The 18010-nt window shown below is 41.1% G+C and overlaps 2 protein-coding genes across 6 annotated transcripts in view; one reads left to right on the top strand and one right to left on the bottom strand.

Moving 5' to 3' along the window:
* LOC134663060 (kinesin-like protein Klp10A) overlaps nucleotides 1–18010 on the bottom strand; it is a 67156-nt gene that overhangs the window by 14949 nt on the left and 34197 nt on the right. For 3 of the 5 annotated variants that reach the window (XM_063519360.1, XM_063519362.1, XM_063519363.1), the window contains 3 exons: nucleotides 4156–4319; nucleotides 2172–2366; nucleotides 1234–1413 (listed from right to left, as the gene is read on the bottom strand). In XM_063519360.1, the coding sequence (XP_063375430.1) occupies nucleotides 1234–1413; nucleotides 2172–2366; nucleotides 4156–4319 (539 nt within the window). Of the gene's footprint in view, nucleotides 1–1233; nucleotides 1414–2171; nucleotides 2367–4155; nucleotides 4320–4716; nucleotides 4915–12398; nucleotides 12758–18010 lie in introns of those variants that run through there. The other 2 variants (XM_063519365.1, XM_063519364.1) reach the window with 2 other exon arrangements.
* The window catches only part of LOC134663090 (5-demethoxyubiquinone hydroxylase, mitochondrial), a 101071-nt gene continuing 86058 nt past the window's right edge, over nucleotides 2998–18010 (top strand). Inside the window, exon 1 of the mRNA XM_063519418.1 lies at nucleotides 2998–3007. The gene's annotated coding sequence lies outside the window, so the exon portion shown is untranslated. The remainder of the gene's footprint in view (nucleotides 3008–18010) is intronic.

Below are 18010 nucleotides of genomic sequence, written 5' to 3'. Positions count from 1 at the left end.
CAGGCTCGTTGCCGGTGAGCGGCCTGAACTTGATGCTCTGCTGGTACCAATTCCATGAATTCCGTTGGAGTCGCCGGGGTCCATGATCAGAAGCCAGTAGGACTGCCTATACCTACGGACTGGTAGGATTGCTAAGATGTGCTGACCTCTTTCTTCGTAAGCTCCTTCTTGTTGAGTGGCCTCTTGCGCACGCAGACGGTGATCTGGTGGTCTTCGCCAGGCTAGTTGCCGGTGAGCGGCCTGAACTTGATGCTCTGCTGGTAACAACTCCATGAATTCCCAGTTGGAGTCACCGGGGTCCATGATCAGAAGCCAGTAGGACTGCCTATACCTACGGACTGGTAGGATTGCTAAGATGTGCTGACCTCTTTTTTCGTAAGCTCCTTCTTGTTGAGTGGCCTCTTGCGCACGCAGACGGTGATCTGGTGGTCTTCGCCAGGCTAGTTGCCGGTGAGCGGCCTGAACTTGATGCTCTGCTGGTACCAATTCCATGAATTCCGTTGGAGTCGCCGGGGTCCATGATCAGAAGCCAGTAGGACTGCCTATACCTACGGACTGGTAGGATTGCTAAGATGTGCTGACCTCTTTCTTCGTAAGCTCCTTCTTGTTGAGTGGCCTCTTGCGCACGCAGACGGTGATCTGGTGGTCTTCGCCAGGCTAGTTGCCGGTGAGCGGCCTGAACTTGATGCTCTGCTGGTACCAATTCCATGAATTCCGTTGGAGTCGCCGGGGTCCATGATCAGAAGCCAGTAGGACTGCCTATACCTACGGACTGGTAGGATTGCTAAGATGTGCTGACCTCTTTCTTCGTAAGCTCCTTCTTGTTGAGTGGCCTCTTGCGCACGCAGACGGTGATCTGGTGGTCTTCGCCAGGCTAGTTGCCGGTGAGCGGCCTGAACTTGATGCTCTGCTGGTACCAATTCCATGAATTCCGTTGGAGTCGCCGGGGTCCATGATCAGAAGCCAGTAGGACTGCCTATACCTACGGACTGGTAGGATTGCTAAGATGTGCTGACCTCTTTCTTCGTAAGCTCCTTCTTGTTGAGTGGCCTCTTGCGCACGCAGACGGTGATCTGGTGGTCTTCGCCAGGCTAGTTGCCGGTGAGCGGCCTGAACTTGATGCTCTGCTGGTACCAATTCCATGAATTCCGTTGGAGTCGCCGGGGTCCATGATCAGAAGCCAGTAGGACTGCCTATACCTACGGACTGGTAGGATTGCTAAGATGTGCTGACCTCTTTCTTCGTAAGCTCCTTCTTGTTGAGTGGCCTCTTGCGCACGCAGACGGTGATCTGGTGGTCTTCGACAGGCTCGTTGCCGGTGAGCGGCCTGAACTCGATGCTCTGCTGGTATTCGCGGATCATCGCCAGGAACTCCCAGTTGGGGTTGCCGGGGTCCATGTTCATTAGGGCTTCCTGTAACACAAACAAACACATGAGTGCACAGGTCAGTGAAGTACTTATACTAGATGAATTGGATTCGAGAGGTATTTTGTTTCTCAAGAATATTGATGCAGTGTTCAACGTAGGAATAGTTGAAAAGGACTGTAGGTAAGGTACTCGTTCAAGCAAGAGTCTATCTCGAGGGCTCGAAGCGGAGCGTTCGGCGGGGCGTACAGCGTGGCGTCGGGCTCACAAATGCAAACGTATAGGAGCGGCCTTAGTGCACGCTGCTCAAATCAGCAGGGTGCACTAAGGCCGCTCCTATACGTTTGCATTTGTTTAATATGCACACCGCACGCCCCGCCCGCTACACGCCGAACTCGAGCGTCCTTACACTTACCCCCACTCCACCTTCTTGACAACGTTGAACCTTCTCAACAGTATGACTCATCTAGAATCGTTGTATGACGGTTCTCCTTGAGCCGCTCGACCTCCTTGACAACATTGGATCGCCGCACGGCCGATCGGTGCACCAGTAAGATGCCCTTGGCCCCCTACAGATGCTGTATGCCCTGTATGACAGTACCTTGGCCCCCTACAGATGCTGTATGCCCTGTATGACAGTACCTTGGTCCCCTACAGATGCTGTATGCCCTGTATGACAGTACCTTGGCCCCCTACAGATGCTGTATGCCCTGTATGACAGTACCTTGGCCCCCTACAGATGCTGTATGCCCTGTATGACAGTACCTTGGCCCCCTACAGATGCTGTATGCCCTGTATGACAGTACCTTTTCCTCCTTAAGCTCGGCCTGCCGCTGTCGCCGCTTCTCGCGGTTCTCCTTGAGCCGCTCGACCTCCTTGACAACATTGGATCGCCGCACGGCGCCGCTGGCGACGGCGTGTGGCACGTTCACCGTGCTGGACGCCGCGCCGGCGCCCGTGTTGCCACGAGTTAGGCCGCTCGTCGTATTTGATGCGTTGAACTGCAAACGAAGAGTGTGCTATGGAAGTGAACTAATCCAGGGTTGGAAATTATTGTATGTCGGACTGGGCTGAAAATTTTAAAACTTTGAACGAATGCGGTGGTGGCCGAGTGGATATGACGCCCGACTTTCAATCCGGGGGTCGCGGGTTCAAATCCTGGCTCGTACCAATGAGTTTTTCGGAACTTATGTACGAAATATCATTTGATATTTACCACTAGCTTTTCGGTGAAGGAAAACATCGTGAGGAAACCTGCAAACATCTGCGAAGAAATTCAAAGGTGTATGTGAAGTCCCCAATCCGCATTGGGCTAGCGTGGAGACTATAGCCCAAGCCCTCTCGCGCATGAGAGACCTGTGCCCAGCAGTGGGACGTATATAGGCTCAAATTATATTATAATACTTATTTGAAAGAACATTGTATGCACGAAAGTTAGTATTGGGCTGTAGCCGTGAGCGTCATTTGACATCTTTGGCGGTCAAAGGGTTGATAGATGAATTAAATTTTATTAATTTAATAATATAGTGAAATTACATGAAGTGTGCGTCTATTTTTATTGCGGAGAACATATGAAACTACCGTAATTTAATCGAGTCACTGAACATGGTACATATCTATACCCAAAGTACAATTTCGATTATGCCAATATATATATATATATATATATATATACGTCACTGTCAAAATCCTATTGAACTCTAGTGGAACTATTTCTAGGACTAACTAATGTCCAAATCAAGAATGTAGCTGTGAAACCTCTTTAATATTCTTGCGGGGAGTTAAGACAGGTAAAGCCGGCACGACGGAGGCGACGCTGCCCGAGCGCGAGTTGCTTGATATTGGTGCCTGCCAGGATTACAACAAACCTTGGGAAGGGAACTGGAGGCGTCAAATATGTACTTGATGAACAAGAAATGTTAGAAATGTCGTCATTAATTGGGAATAAAAAATATTAATGGGTTAAGCCGCCAGCACCCTTAGCACGTGATTGGCGCAACAGTATCTCGCGGCGAGATAGACTACCCGTCTTTTTCTAACTGTGTTAACAAAAGAGGGACGTGTAGTCTGTCGCGTCAATCATGTGCTAGCCCGGCTGGTATTTTTTAATGCAGAAAGAATTCCTCGCCTTTCAACGCGTTTCGTACAGTCATAGGTACTAAAAGGAGTCATATTCTGCCCTCCTATAAAGCCGAATCTCAAAAACACATGATTTTGAAAATAGAACTATCAGCTATAGAGATTAAAGTATAAGTTAGCAATGAATTTTCTTTTGACATAGCGCTATTTGGCTTAGTAGGGCAGTATTTAAGCCCGAAATATATTTTGCCCACTCGACCAATTGCCCCTTTACCTACATCTGTGGCGTATGTATTTGCTGGGTTTGTCATTCGGTAATTCTACAAACCTCCTACATTAATAAAATGTACGGACGTAGTATGCCGCATACTGATAGGACACACTGGCTTGACAGCGTTTATAAGGTGATATACGAGAGAGGTCATTCGCCTTTGCACTGGCTAATAGAATCAATTCGCACCAAGTCAGATTTATTTACGGCGCTCCATTCATAACTTATTACAAAACATGGTTTTACATGGATTAATAACGAAAAAAAAACGAGGCAATAAATACCCACGCCGACTCTGAAATTCGTTTCGCACTCCATGTTGTCTCGCATTGTGGAGCGCTGTGTATACTTTATAGCGTCATAGCTCGTAATTATCTTCAGTCTGTACCTTACAAAGCATCAAACAAAACTAAACCTTACTCATCTACATATAGGCTCACCTGTTGCGTGACTCTGGATACATTAGGCACAGGCGCAGGCGTCTGCGCGGGGGGCGGCACGTTCTCCGCCCCCCGCCGCCCCGTCGTGTCGCCGCCGTGTCCGTTCGTGTAGCCGGGCGCATTGGACATGCGCACCTGGTTGTTGCGCGTCACTCGCGATGACGCTGGAAAATGAGCCGTGTTACTTTGTGGTAAAGTGACAAAACATCAATCTTAGACCTCCATCACACAAATGTTTGGAACCGTTATTTTGGGAAGCTCTTACAGATGTCACCATCCGATCGATTGTCGCTGGTTGCATTTAATTGTCGTTGAGCTGTAGACTGATTCTGTTTTTATGCTTTATATCAACAATCAATCGTGGTTAGACACCCAGAGCGCTTCAATCAAACTAACTAAATCAGTCTGAGATAATTCAAGATCATATGAAAAACAAAATGCTAAATTTACGCGACTACACTGTATTGTCCATGAATCATCTACACTAAGCCGGAAAATAATCGCTAACGCAAGAGTGCAAAGGCCGCCCTACGAAACCGTGCTACAAGCTGTGTCCCTTACGTGTTGCGCGTTGCGGGCTGTGTTGCTCCGTTGCGGGCTCTGTCGAGTGGTTGGGCGAGTCGACGAAAGCCTCCTTCGGGCCATCGCTCTCTGCTGAGACGGACGCCACGCGCCGTCGGCATCTCAGCCATGAGCAGCACATTGCTTTTTATTGAGATTTATTTGGCATTCTTTGACTAAGCTGTTATTAGGTTTACTCCTTAAACTGCTAGCTCATTTATAAACCTAGAACAATTATGTTCGCTACAGTGGAATTTCATTAGCGAAAACCGTAAAATATTAGCGTCGGTGGAATTCTGCCTTATTATCACAATTGCATTGGTGTAAGACTCATTTTAGATTGTCCTAAACTAAACAAATTTATTCGACTGACCCAAAGCAGTTGATCGGTTTCCAAAGTCCTCTAATAATTTGAATTAACAGTTATAAACACAGTTCCGTTAAAACAGTTTAAGGAATAAACCACTTTGATATTGCCCGAACCTAAATCCGAAAGATCAAGTGACATGTGAACCGAGAGACGAATCGTTTGAGACTCGTTGCGTTGGCGCAGCGGTGCGCCATATTAGGATCTGTTTCCGTCAAGGCAATGAACCATGACGCATGCGCGAAGGTGAAGTTGCTCCACACGCGATCCAACGATATCTAGATCGAGGAGAAAAAAGACGATCGCTTTTCTGAACAAGAAAATTGAGAAACCAACCGTGACTGATCACACGGTTTCGAGGAAACTAGTTATTTGTTTAATTAATGACCGCAAAACTATATGTTGTAAAGGCGAAAGTGAGTTGGTTTTGCCTTCGCCGTCAACCGACACCCACCCGAGCGCAGACATTTCCATACCTTCGTATTGTTTAGTGGCCGCAGAATGACATAAACTTCACTCTTTGCACGTAATATCGTCGGGTGACAAGCAAAAGTCACTAACTAACACCATTGGAATTATTGGACAATAAACCGTGTTACAAGTGTAATAAAGTGCATTGTTACTTTAATTTTTTGATAGTACTTAGTGACTTTTGCTTGTCACCCGACGATATACACCTATATACTTGGGAGAGAAATTAGCTATTACTGGATTAATGTTGAAATAAACTTTCCATTAGGAAAACGATCGCGTGCAAAAACTAGTCAGCTGGGATAATAGACATATGTACTTAAGAATGTATGTAGGTATAATAATTCCATAATTGATTTTCAAATCCAATTAATCAGATTCCAATAAAACAATAAAGGAGTAAAGGACTATACGTCAAAATTGCCCCAAAACCAACAGAGTTGAGAGTTAGGTCATTAGATAGGTATTTTTCTGTACATCATTTCGTTCTATGGGCACCAAGCGGAATTCCATTGCAGAACTGAGAATTTGGTATTTTAGCCAAAATGTCGTCACCCTTATTACCTAGGCAATAGAGTTCACCGCCGGGCGAGCGCGGCAAATCATTCGGTGTGCTCGCCCGGCGGTGCGCGAACTTACCCTGCAGCAATTAATTTACTTACTTGGACTTTATTGCCTAAGTAATAAGGGTGACGTCATTTTGGCTAAAATACCAATATCTCAGTTCTGCAATGGAATTCCGATTGGTGCTCATAGAAAAAAATGAAGTACATAGAAATACATATCTATTACCTTACTCTCATTTCTGTTGGCGTTGGGTCCAGGCTCCATACAAAGTTGTCCATGGTCCTTTAAGTAGTTCACATAAAAAAACATCGAGACCATCGAGTTACGAGTAAGAAAGTAAGTATAAATCGCAAGCAGCGAATGCCCAGGTGATCATACAAGCGTAGGAACGCGATATTGATCGAAAAACTTTAAAAACTTCATTGAAGCTAATGGACACTTCTTGGAAATAGTGATGGGTAGGACATCAATTTAAAATGAGTTTGTATGAGTACCTCATTTTCTAAAATGAGGTGTTACAATGTCTTACTTCAAATGAGGTGAGGTACTAGTATATTTTCAGCATCGACTATTCCATTAATTCCAACAGCGACAATTTTTTTATGGAAGGTTTATGTATAATTTGTTAACCCGTGCGAAGCCGTGGCGGGTCGCTAGTTATTATATAGAAGTGACTAACTTACCACCTCAGACTAATGTGATGCGCGAGAGTAAATGAGTAAAATGAATAGAGGAGTGAAGTAAGACATTTTTGCGGTACGAAGTACTGCGACAAATTAACAAAATGAGTGGTACAAATGAGGTGCCTCACGAGTGAGCGACTCAACACTACTTGGAAAAGAGGGCGATAATAAAGTTCACTAGCCTCGACACTAAAGCAAATCGAAAGTTATTTTAGCAGTCAGTAAAAACTTTTATTGCTACAATATTTTTATATAGAAAGAAGAAGAGTCAAAACGAGCTCTCTACAAAGGCAAAGCTTACCCATCACGTTTTGAAAGATTCCGCCTTTAACTTGTCCTCCTTCTATTAAATTGATCAAACCTTAGGTAGATACATAACAGTTGCAGCAAGGACCGTAAAATGCGTTTTACCGTCTTCTACCAAAGAAGAAAATTCAATGCAACACAATAATTAGATTATTGGTTTTTGGTTTTCAAAGGAAGGGACAGATCACAAGTGCTGCTACACAGGAGTGCGCAGGTAACCCTCCATAACGCACAGAATAAATTTGGAAACCATTATACCTACGAGATCCTTCACAAAAATAAAACTAAATTCTAAAAACACCTGACACCAACACAACTGCACTGTAACACAGATGAATTACAAAAGCGCCAGTCGCCTTCGTCTAAGTAAAATTGGAAAATAATTGTCGCCCATTTGGCTCCGTCTTTTGTCCTGATGAAAAATGGACGGAGTGACGTCACACGGTTCAGACGACACCTTCGAGACGGGTCGATAGTGATTGATTGAGCTGAACTTGGTCTAGCGGCTGAATTTGTAATGCTAATGCCCTAAGAAGCGGATTACGGCGTACAATGATATCGCAATATCGTATTCAATTATAAAGTGGAAGGTTTCTAATTAATGTGAACATTATTTCACTTTTAGGGTTTTAAATAATTAACGTCTTAAATTTGCTTACAAGCTTTGATCAATTTGTAACCATTTAAGAACATTTTAAGTTCATGAATTGAATCCCGCCCACAAATCTCGAAGTTGGTCGCAATCATAATAAATCAAAGTAACTGCTTTCAGAACACGTTAAATTGGAACAATGTTCTACCATAAATTGAATTTCGCCATTAAAATGCAGTTAACTTCCCATTTATTTGGCGGACTATTTACGTCTAAAATTTTGTATAAATTGACCACTTCCACGATTACTTCATATTTAAATAGATAATAACCAAATACACAAACGCAGAATATTTTATTGGATAAACCAAACTGTTGTTTAACAGCGGAAGGTCATGAATCATGTTGAGCCTCCCTAAAGTAGAGCACGTCCTCTTTTTCGTTCTCTAGATATATTTTATTAGTGTTCTGAGCAGGGATGTTGCGGATGCAGATTTTTTGACATCCGCGGATGCGGATGCGGATGCGGATATTTAAAAGCTCACATCCGCGGATGCGGATGCGGATGTCAAGATTAGGTACTTAGAAAACGTCAAATATTACATTTATAGTATTTTTTTATTAAAAAAAAAAAACGAAACGTGTAGTATTTGAGCAAGAATATAGGTGCGTTATATTTAATAAACTAACTTGGTCGACTTTTCTGGATTTAGACGATTTCGTTATAGGTAATGACGAAATTACCTAGCACTTACGCCGCCGCTAAGACGTTCCTGTACCAACTTGTTCGACATCCGCATCCGCATAAGCTCCGCATCGATTTTATGCGGATGCGGATGCAGATGCGGATGTTGATAATAATGCGGAAGTTCCGCGGTTGCGGATGCGGATGCGGATGTTCGCAACATCCCTGGTTCTGAGCAGTCGGCGAGGAGACAGTACCCTAAAAATTTTGTTATATATCTCTAACAGTAGTAGAAACAGCAGTAGTAGAAATATTTTCAATAGATAGATAATTATTATTTTCTCCCCAGTTTTTCCATACGATTTATTACACAAATATGTATACACTTTTGTAACATTTCCCATTTCGGTCTCGCTAATGAAATATCTGTCAACCGAATCTTTACGCGAAGTATCTTCAGCGTAAACGAACTGACACTTTCAATCACATGGACCACTTCAACTTTTGACACTTGCTAACAGAAATTAACCGACACCACTAACTACTAACCACGACCCTGCGGGGAAGGAACTGCAGGAAACCATGGAAACTCACAAGGCCTCGACGGTAACCATGGCAACGACATAACACGGATTTTATATGGACAGGTCACATCACCATTTGTACGTAACCTCCATGTAGATAGCCTCTGCAACGCCGTGTATGGCCTGATAGCATCACGTATGGCTGTTTATGCATCATTTCTTGGGGCTGGTCGGTATAAGCCGGTAGTAGTCGTATGCTAAGTGGTAATGGCTATTTCTAGTAAGGAAATGTATACTTAATTAAAATCTCTGAATACTATTTGCTGGTGGCCTAAATTATCTGTAGGTAGGCACTTATTTTCGCACTAAACAGTGTGCAAACAGGCCCTGACATCTTTTGGTTTTATTTTTATTTCAATTTGCTCGAAATTTCTTCGTAGTTACTGCGAAATAGATACATTTACCTACTTCAATTGTAGGTTTTTTACATTGGATACGTCCAAACGACAAAAAGATCAAACAGATCATGAAAGAACTAAATTTAACGCTCAAAATTGCTTTTTACATCCACTTGAGCAGTACGTGCTTACAAGTTTCAGGTTCCCGTTAGGCATTAAGATTTACTACTTGACCTGGATGTTTAGAACGGTATTTATTGCACTATCTGACGCTGACTGATATGACGCGTATAGAGTGTATTATACGAGATTTAAAATAAATCGAAACCTTCAAAAAACTGTCACTCGTTGACATTTCATTTAAAAACGTGTCTGAAGCCTCTGAACTGATAAATATTATCAGTCTCTCTTATGGTATAACCTCCTAAGGCCCAAGGTCCTACCTATAGTACCTATTCAGTTCGATGTAATTTAATTAAACTATGTTCAATTGGAACAGAGTCGCTTTTGCTTTGTTTCGTTCAAATTTCAAACAGCGCAAAATGAACTCTATTTCCTACAATTTAGGTTCATAATACAATTTAGGAGGATAATAGCATTGCATTGTACTTCCGTCGCTATGCGCCTGGCTAAAACGCATGTCGTAGACGCGTGCGGCTGACGCGACGCTTCTAATACTACTCCACTTGCTTGGGCAGAGATGTGACTTATTTGAAATACTTGTATTTAAAATGCAAATACTAAATGCAAAATACCTATTTTGTATTTTGTATTTAAATACCTTTTGAAGAAAACTATTTTGTATTTTATTTGAAATAGTTTTTGGGACCTATTTTCTATTTTCAAAATACAAAATACTTTATAGTAGGTAATGTAGGTAGGAGTTACAATCTCTTCTGATGTTACAATCCTGGCAACTCTCTCATACTGTTGAATCTGTTTAGTAACGTCGCACATGACCACAAGCGTAGCGAGTGGTTAAAAAAGTGGAATCTTGAGTGTTGCGAGGGTTTCAAGGTACGAGAGGAGAACAAACTTTTCTGCCCTGATGAAACTTTTCTGCACAAACGAGACGTTTTCATCACACTAACGAGAGGCATTATACTAGCTGTAAGACATTACAAATCTAAATTAATGCTTTTAACAATTGTCCGTTATAATCCATCATCCATCCATCCTTCCGGTTAATATGAGCAAACAACTAGAAATTTGCACTTTAGATAGAGGACTGATTGACACACTGTTTTCAAAGAATGAAGAGAGTCTTTTCAATTCGGATATTCTGAGTAATACTTTTTAATTCAGACTAGGTACGAGTATTCACTATTCAGAGTACCTTTTATCGCAAAGTATTTGTATTTTTAAAAAGTATTTTGAAAATACCTATTTTGTATTTTGTATTTGAAATACAAATTCAAAAACTATTTTGTATTTTGCATTTGAAATAGTATATCAAGGAAGTATTTGTATTTTGTATTTAAATACTTTTTATAAAGTATTTTTCACATCTCTGTGCTTGGGTTAGGGCAGGCACCAAATGTAAATGACGAAATAATTCAAATAATTAGATTGAATCTGCAGCTGTTTGCGTCTAAAATTGGGATCAGTGGATCGGTTTATCCCGCGAGTCCCGCTACAAACCCTCAGGGGCGGCATGGGGCGGCATATGCCGCCCCTAGCGGATTGCATTTTGTTTTTCTTCCTTGACTTCTGGGGCGGTGAAAAGTATTGGCCCGGGGCGCCAAAATTCAAAATACGCCCCTGGTAATAATAAGTAGGTGTAGGTACTAGTCTTTATTCAATATTGTTCGTTCATTTTATGAATTCAGGCTTTAAATCAACCTACAATTTCTACCCACATGCTACCCAGAGCTCTAATCAAATTCGTTATACATTATTCACAATATTGAGCGTGCAAAATCAAATGAACTTGATGACCCGTCTCATCATCTCATACACTGTTTTGTCTTGCTAAGTTAGGTAGTTTAAAATTGAAGATGTACTCATCAAAATCTGGCGTACATTACATACATGCTACAGTGCTACACAAGAATTCACAGGGCGCCGCCCTGGCGTTAGCTATCTGACAGTTGACAGCTGTCAAATAGCATGGTGATGTCCCAAGTGTACATTTTTCTCACGCTGCTGCGTTATAAGTTGGTTAGAGTCACAAGTAACAACTACATGATTGATACAAACTTGTGCCACTACCCAAACCCCTGAACATCACAAACTAGGAAATGCGACGCAGCTATCGCGCAGGTCGACAGCCTGCGCCCACGCACCTGAATCACCGGCCGGTGCGTTATTCTCACATTAAACAAAAAGTATCACAACATTATAAAATTTATAAACAAAAAGTGCCGCGTTTGCATGTGGGACGATTGACGACGCGATAATGATGTTGCTTTGTCAAAAATAGTCCAGTTTGTATTAGCCGTTAAAAAAAGTTACTTCAATTATTTAGGTAGGCCATTCTTAAATAGGTAAATCAATTAGAAGTTTTATAATTATTAGCTCTTCTCTTAGTCCCTAAGCTTCACGCCCTTAACAGCATTGTACCGGGTATACATTACACATTAGGTATAAACAGCATAATCCGACTAAATACTACTAATCGTGAAACCCGCAACTATATATCTTGAAAGCGAATTAATATATGTTTGTTAGTAGACTGAAAACCCTTGACAATAACTCAAACATTTTGAAAGAACCTATAGCGGAATATAAAGTAAGGTTACTGGCGTACAATTGACACGGCTTCCTTTTCACATAAAATTAATACGCATTTCGTTTTCCGATCAAAAGGAAATTACAGGATATGAGTCAGCGATACGAAATGTCAAATAACAAGATAAAATTGAAGTTCATTAAGGCGAAGGTTGACAAGGTCGCCCGGCGACATTCGCCGCGAAAGGGCAAGCAACTTCAATACAACTGCTGAAAAGGGAACTTTCCCATCGACTGCATCGACCATCAATATCGGGAAACACCAAAGCACTGTCAGAGAACTCTACACCGACCACATAAGGTTGAAAATGGTTTGAACACAGATGCAGACAGACAAGGGGGTGAAGTTTTAAACTTACGGCCAACGCTTTTAGTCGACCGCCTCTGCAAATGCGGTTGAGCGCATCTCTCGTACAACACTGGCATAATGGATTTGATTCAGCAATGGAAAAAAAACACAATTGTAGGTTAGGTTCAGTGCACTAGTATATCCATTAGTAATTGAAAAGCGGTGGTGCCAGCCGGTATTCAACACGGCCGCTCGCGCACTGCCCGCGCGCGTACCGCCGCCCTATACTTATAGCTTTAGGCAGCAGTCTGACTGACCGCCCCATGAAAAATTCAACCCCAAAACACACGGCTTTCACACGCTAGTTTAATGATGATAAACATGGATATAGCATAGGTAGCATGGCAGGAAGGGTGTAATATCCGCTTTCCTGTGTCTATATCATGATAAGGGTTATGTTTTAAATAGACATGCAAAGGAGGGCGCGAAAGGTTTTTATGGTGACTACTCTAACGTGAATGAGGTATCAGGAGTCTTTTGAGATATTTTATAGTAGGCTCGTCGAGGCTGGATGATGAAGTGTGGAGATTAGACCCGAAAAAAAAAGTATAATTTTGTTATCTGATGACAGATTATTTTGGTTGTAAAAAATGAATATTAAAATGATACAAAGACAATTGTACACACACCTTTAGATAAAATGGTGCAAGCCTAGTTGCCCATGGGAACTTAACACGTGTTGAAGGTGCATTGCAGGAATGCCTCGTTTTAATGTGTCGATATTCACATATCTGTATGGTCAATATGATACTCTTGAGCATGTAGGTATTCCGATCATTTTATTTTTGAGAGAATTTGGATAGCTCAATTCGATAAAAAAAAACTTTTAAATTTTAATGCAAATGTTTCTTAACATAATATTTTTCAACTAAAGATGCTTTATCACACAAGTCACACAACTAGCACAAAATAAGGCATCATAGGAACAAGGATGTAGACAAGTTTCTAACGCGTCAATATGACTCGATCCACCCCGAACTTCATCCTCAAAAAACGACTCGTATCGATAACATAACTAATCCTTCCAAGCAACTAACATTAGTCCCAATCCCAACATACCACGTCAGTCACTATATCAGTTTGTTCGACCGCCCGACCGGACATAATCGAAACCGACCGCCTCATTTACATGTGATCGCACGATAACTATCGCGAACAGCCGAAGCGAAATAGCACCATAACTTTTAATACACTCCGTAATTCTATTAGGTCGAACCGACTACTAAAATGTACTAAACTGTTACATAATCATAATAGTTATTGCTGTACTAACACTGCCAACTCATAAAAGGTCAAACGGTGAGAATTAACAAGCAAATGCTAGCGGAGTTCGTGATCCATCTCGTGGCCATGGTCTGGGTCAAGTTCAAGCCGAAATACGGAGGCTATTATTAGAAGCAATATGGGCTTTGTGACGGCACTGTAAAAAAAAACCTGATTTCCATTTTTTTTAGAAACAGAGATTGATCAATTTCACTTCAGATTTTTTATAAAAGCCTGAATGAAGTCTTACATGCCAACTTTCAGCCAGATTGGCTAAGCTCTCTTCTCTTTAGCAAGCTGGCTTTATTTAAATATAAAATACACAAGCTTTTTTTCAACAATATTACATACACGTTTAAGTTGAAAATAAAATACCATTGAAATGCGAATATTAACGGGATACTACGCAGATGAAATCGGGGGTAAAGATTGTAATTCTGATGTCAGTCAGTATTACAATACATATTATACAATATGCTTTCTAGTCTCGCGTGAAAAGTAAAACGTAACTATACGTTAACTACTTTAAATGCAAATAGAATGCATGCAGAATGCATGTCATACGAGCGCAGAGAAAAAATATGGCACTGCATCGCATTGCGTCACTTGCGTCGCGTCACCACGAAATTAACCTGATTACAGTGATTACATTGAAGCTCAAACTAACTTACATAGAATCTAATAATTATATTAATTACTTATACATTTGAAGCGAATAATAATCGAATAATCTTATTTATAATACTCTGACCCTGACAATTTAACAATACATATCAGGAATCAGGATATGTGTTTTCTGTGTCAGAGCATGAAGACCACTCGCACATCAGCGTAAAAATAACTGCTATAGTTCGTTTTTTTTAGCATTAGAAAGAACTTGAAAGAAGGTAAGCGATTTTGACATGTCTTTTAATTGAAAAACACTTTTTAAAAATCAATAACTATTACTTATGAAAGCAGAAGACTATCAAAGATCGTATTAGATTGATAATTGTTACATATTTACCGTAACTTATTTTTAAAATGTGGTTTTCAATTAAAAGACACATCAAGATTGTTTACCTTATTTCTAATGCTAAAAAAAACGAACTATAGAGAGGGCGTAAAGCCAGGAAGTTAGAAGGAAACAAAAGGTATGGCGCGCCGCGCGAAACATGCGACGGAAAATATGCCAGCCACACGGGGTTATTACTTTTTACCTTTCATCTCAATTATTCTGAAAATATATGTACTTCTGTTTGACACTTTGCTCTTCCGGTTCCTAGGCTGTATCACTAGCTATTTTATAGGTATTACAATTTATACTGCTATTCAGGGTAACGATATACAACTGAAAATTAGATATCGAGCCAACTGGGTTTTGGTTGGAGTCTGCCCTTGTAAAGTAAATATAGTCTAGTTCCGTGTGAGTTTTTTCCTTGCATTTGCCCTTGATTAAAACGTGCAAATTTCAATATAAAAACAACAATTTTGCATTAGCCCCCTATAATGAGTAGTTATCTAATATTTTGGTCGATTTATGGAGAATTTATGACGATGAAACCTCATTTAAGGCGCAATAATTGCAAAACGCCGAGCTCAACAAATCGCTAACTAATTAGCGATACTAATTGTTCGTCCCGCGTAAGCAACAAGTCAACGCGGCGCAAGCAGGGCACCAATCGTTGCCAAACGAACGTTACATAACGTGAACGAACGTAGATGCGGGCTAGCACGCGACTACGGTGTCCAGGGTGTTCGAGATATGCGGAGAAATTCCTAATTTCGCTTCTGTACGCAAAATGTTCAGAGGATTTTACGAGATAAATGCCGAGCTGACCCCAGTCTCCCATGAGCCGAGGCAAAAAGCCGGGGCAACGGTAGGAAAATTATGGTAATGATGATTAGAGAAAAATATGCAGTTTACTTCGTAATGCTGTATTTTCATAATGGCATGACCATTCATATTTTAGCACTAAGTAGTTGTGTCAGGTCAGCGGCGCCTGCCTCCGTTCTATTCGGACTATGTCATTACGCCTATTTTCCTCCAGGGCACGGATTTCCAAAATACAGCCTATGTCGAAACATTAGCAGTGAAAGGCTAAAGCTTAACAAAGTTACTTTCACGTTAGTAAGATAGTACTTATGGATAGATACCTAATATTTTAAAATGTATTGTCACCCTAACAAAGCAAAGCTATCCAAAAATAGCAGAAATAATTCCGTGTCGGAATACAAAACAACGTAAAACAAATCGCGTTACGTGCAAGTGCAGTTCTACTGAACACACCAATTTCCGGTAAATAGGGCGGGCCGAAACTTTAATTGCTTTGATTAGCCTAGGTTAAACTAGGTATATTACTAAGGACGTAACACAGGTGTTACTCTAGATTGTACTACCTACCTTGTAAGTTGTAAACCTTTGACATCATTCGCGTATCATACAAACATAAACAAAATCCGTACAAGTGCGAGTCGGACTCGCCCACCGAGGGTTCCGTACTTTTTAGTATTTGTTGTTATAGCTGCAACAGAAATACATAATCTGTGAAAAATTCAACTGTCTAGAGCTATCACGGTTAATGAGATACAACCTGGTGACAGTCAGACGGACAGACAGATGACGGACAGACGGTCAGTGGAGTCTTAGTAAAGACCCTATTGGAACCCTAATAAATATTTACTCAGCAATGTTAAAAGTTAAACAACCACGCTAAGTTTGATGTTTCTCATTACATCAACTAAAACGCTATTGGGGCATTTTATGACGTCATGTAGTTTATTCCTCACGACCGCCTAATAAAGAGGCGTCTGTATGTGCGTCCATTTGGCGAGCTAAGCGTAATGGCCGCCCGATTAGGAACCAGGATCACAGCTCAATACTGTCAATTGCCTGACTCACAAACTTGACCTAGATTATGCTCGTACTTTAGGAATTAATACATTTTGGAAATGTACAGGTATACCCAGCCGCTAAATTGCATGATCACTTTATGAATGAATTCATTACACATTGAGTGCCGAAATCCCGAATATCGGGTATTTTATGATTTCGTTCCCAGGCCGGACGACCCGATAGTCGGGATCGTGGCACTACAGCTTTATATGAAATAATTAAATAAAATATTTTTTAGCTTGTAAGATTTTTATTATTATATGTATGTTAGTTTGTAAGGTATGTATCTATGGGCCTTATTTGCCTGATAATAAATGATATTTGATTTGATTTTGATTTGATTTTATATGACGAAATTTTTGTGTCCTGGCGCGGATGTCCTGTTTGGCTGGGTGGCAATGGCAATTAATGTGTTACTGTTAATAAATGTGTGCAGTCAATTTTGCAGCTCGCCGTACATTACTTTGATACTTTTTCATTAAAGCTGAAGCATTAGCATACATATGAATTTTGAACAGTTCACAGTTTAAAGAGTCTTCTACATTTTGTGCTTATAATTTTAATTCGGTTTTTTTTACGTGAATGAATGTAGCGCAATTAATTTCATTTAATTTTAATCTTCTTTCCATCAACTTATAAGTGTAAGGCCTGAGTGGACGCTCATGTTGGGCGTGCAGCGGGGCGGGGCGTGCGGCGTGCATGTCAAACAAATGCAAACGTATAGTAGCGGCCTTAATTCACGCTGCTCAAATCCCTTGGGAGCTCGACGCCACGCTGCACGCCTCGCCGAACGCTCCGCTTCGAGCGTCCACTCAGGCCTTACATAACACTAATGAATTAGACTCCTGCGCGTAATACTTTGATTTGAAATTGTAAAATAAGCTACACAAAAATGATACACGGCCATTTGTGTGTAGCCGATATACCTGATCAACATATAATAATCCAGCAACATATCAAGAAAAGCATGCTATTATAAAATATATTCCATAAACCACCAAATTGTATTAATTCAGAATACACAGGTGATACGAGTACGATGACCCGAGATGTAGGTCATTCGTACTGTTTGATCAATACAGATCAATGTCTTCCGATAAGGCCAGCCTTAATGACGTCCATTTTACGGCTACTATACGGTGACATCGTGTCATAATACTGGGCTATTATGTTAGGAAGTATGTATGAATTGGGATCTAGAATACAAGTCATAGTACGCGGTGACATAGTTTCATTCAGGAGTATAATGTGTCACTATTTGTAAATATTTAGTCAGCTTTTTAGAATCAGTGTCTAAATATAAATACTATTAAAGGGGCCCACTGATTACCAGTCCACCGGACGATATCGGCCTGTCAGTTGTTCGGAACTGTCAACTTTTTGTTCTAACTGACAGGCCGATATCGTCCGGCGGACTGGTAATCAGTGGGCCCCTTAACAATCTGCGTTTTATTATACGTTACAATCTGCCCTCCTAGTCTTAG

Source organism: Cydia amplana, chromosome 4 (assembly GCF_948474715.1).
Source record: "Cydia amplana chromosome 4, ilCydAmpl1.1, whole genome shotgun sequence".
NCBI classification, from domain to species: Eukaryota; Metazoa; Arthropoda; class Insecta; order Lepidoptera; family Tortricidae; genus Cydia; species Cydia amplana.
This window is presented reverse-complemented; position numbering and strand designations above follow the sequence as displayed.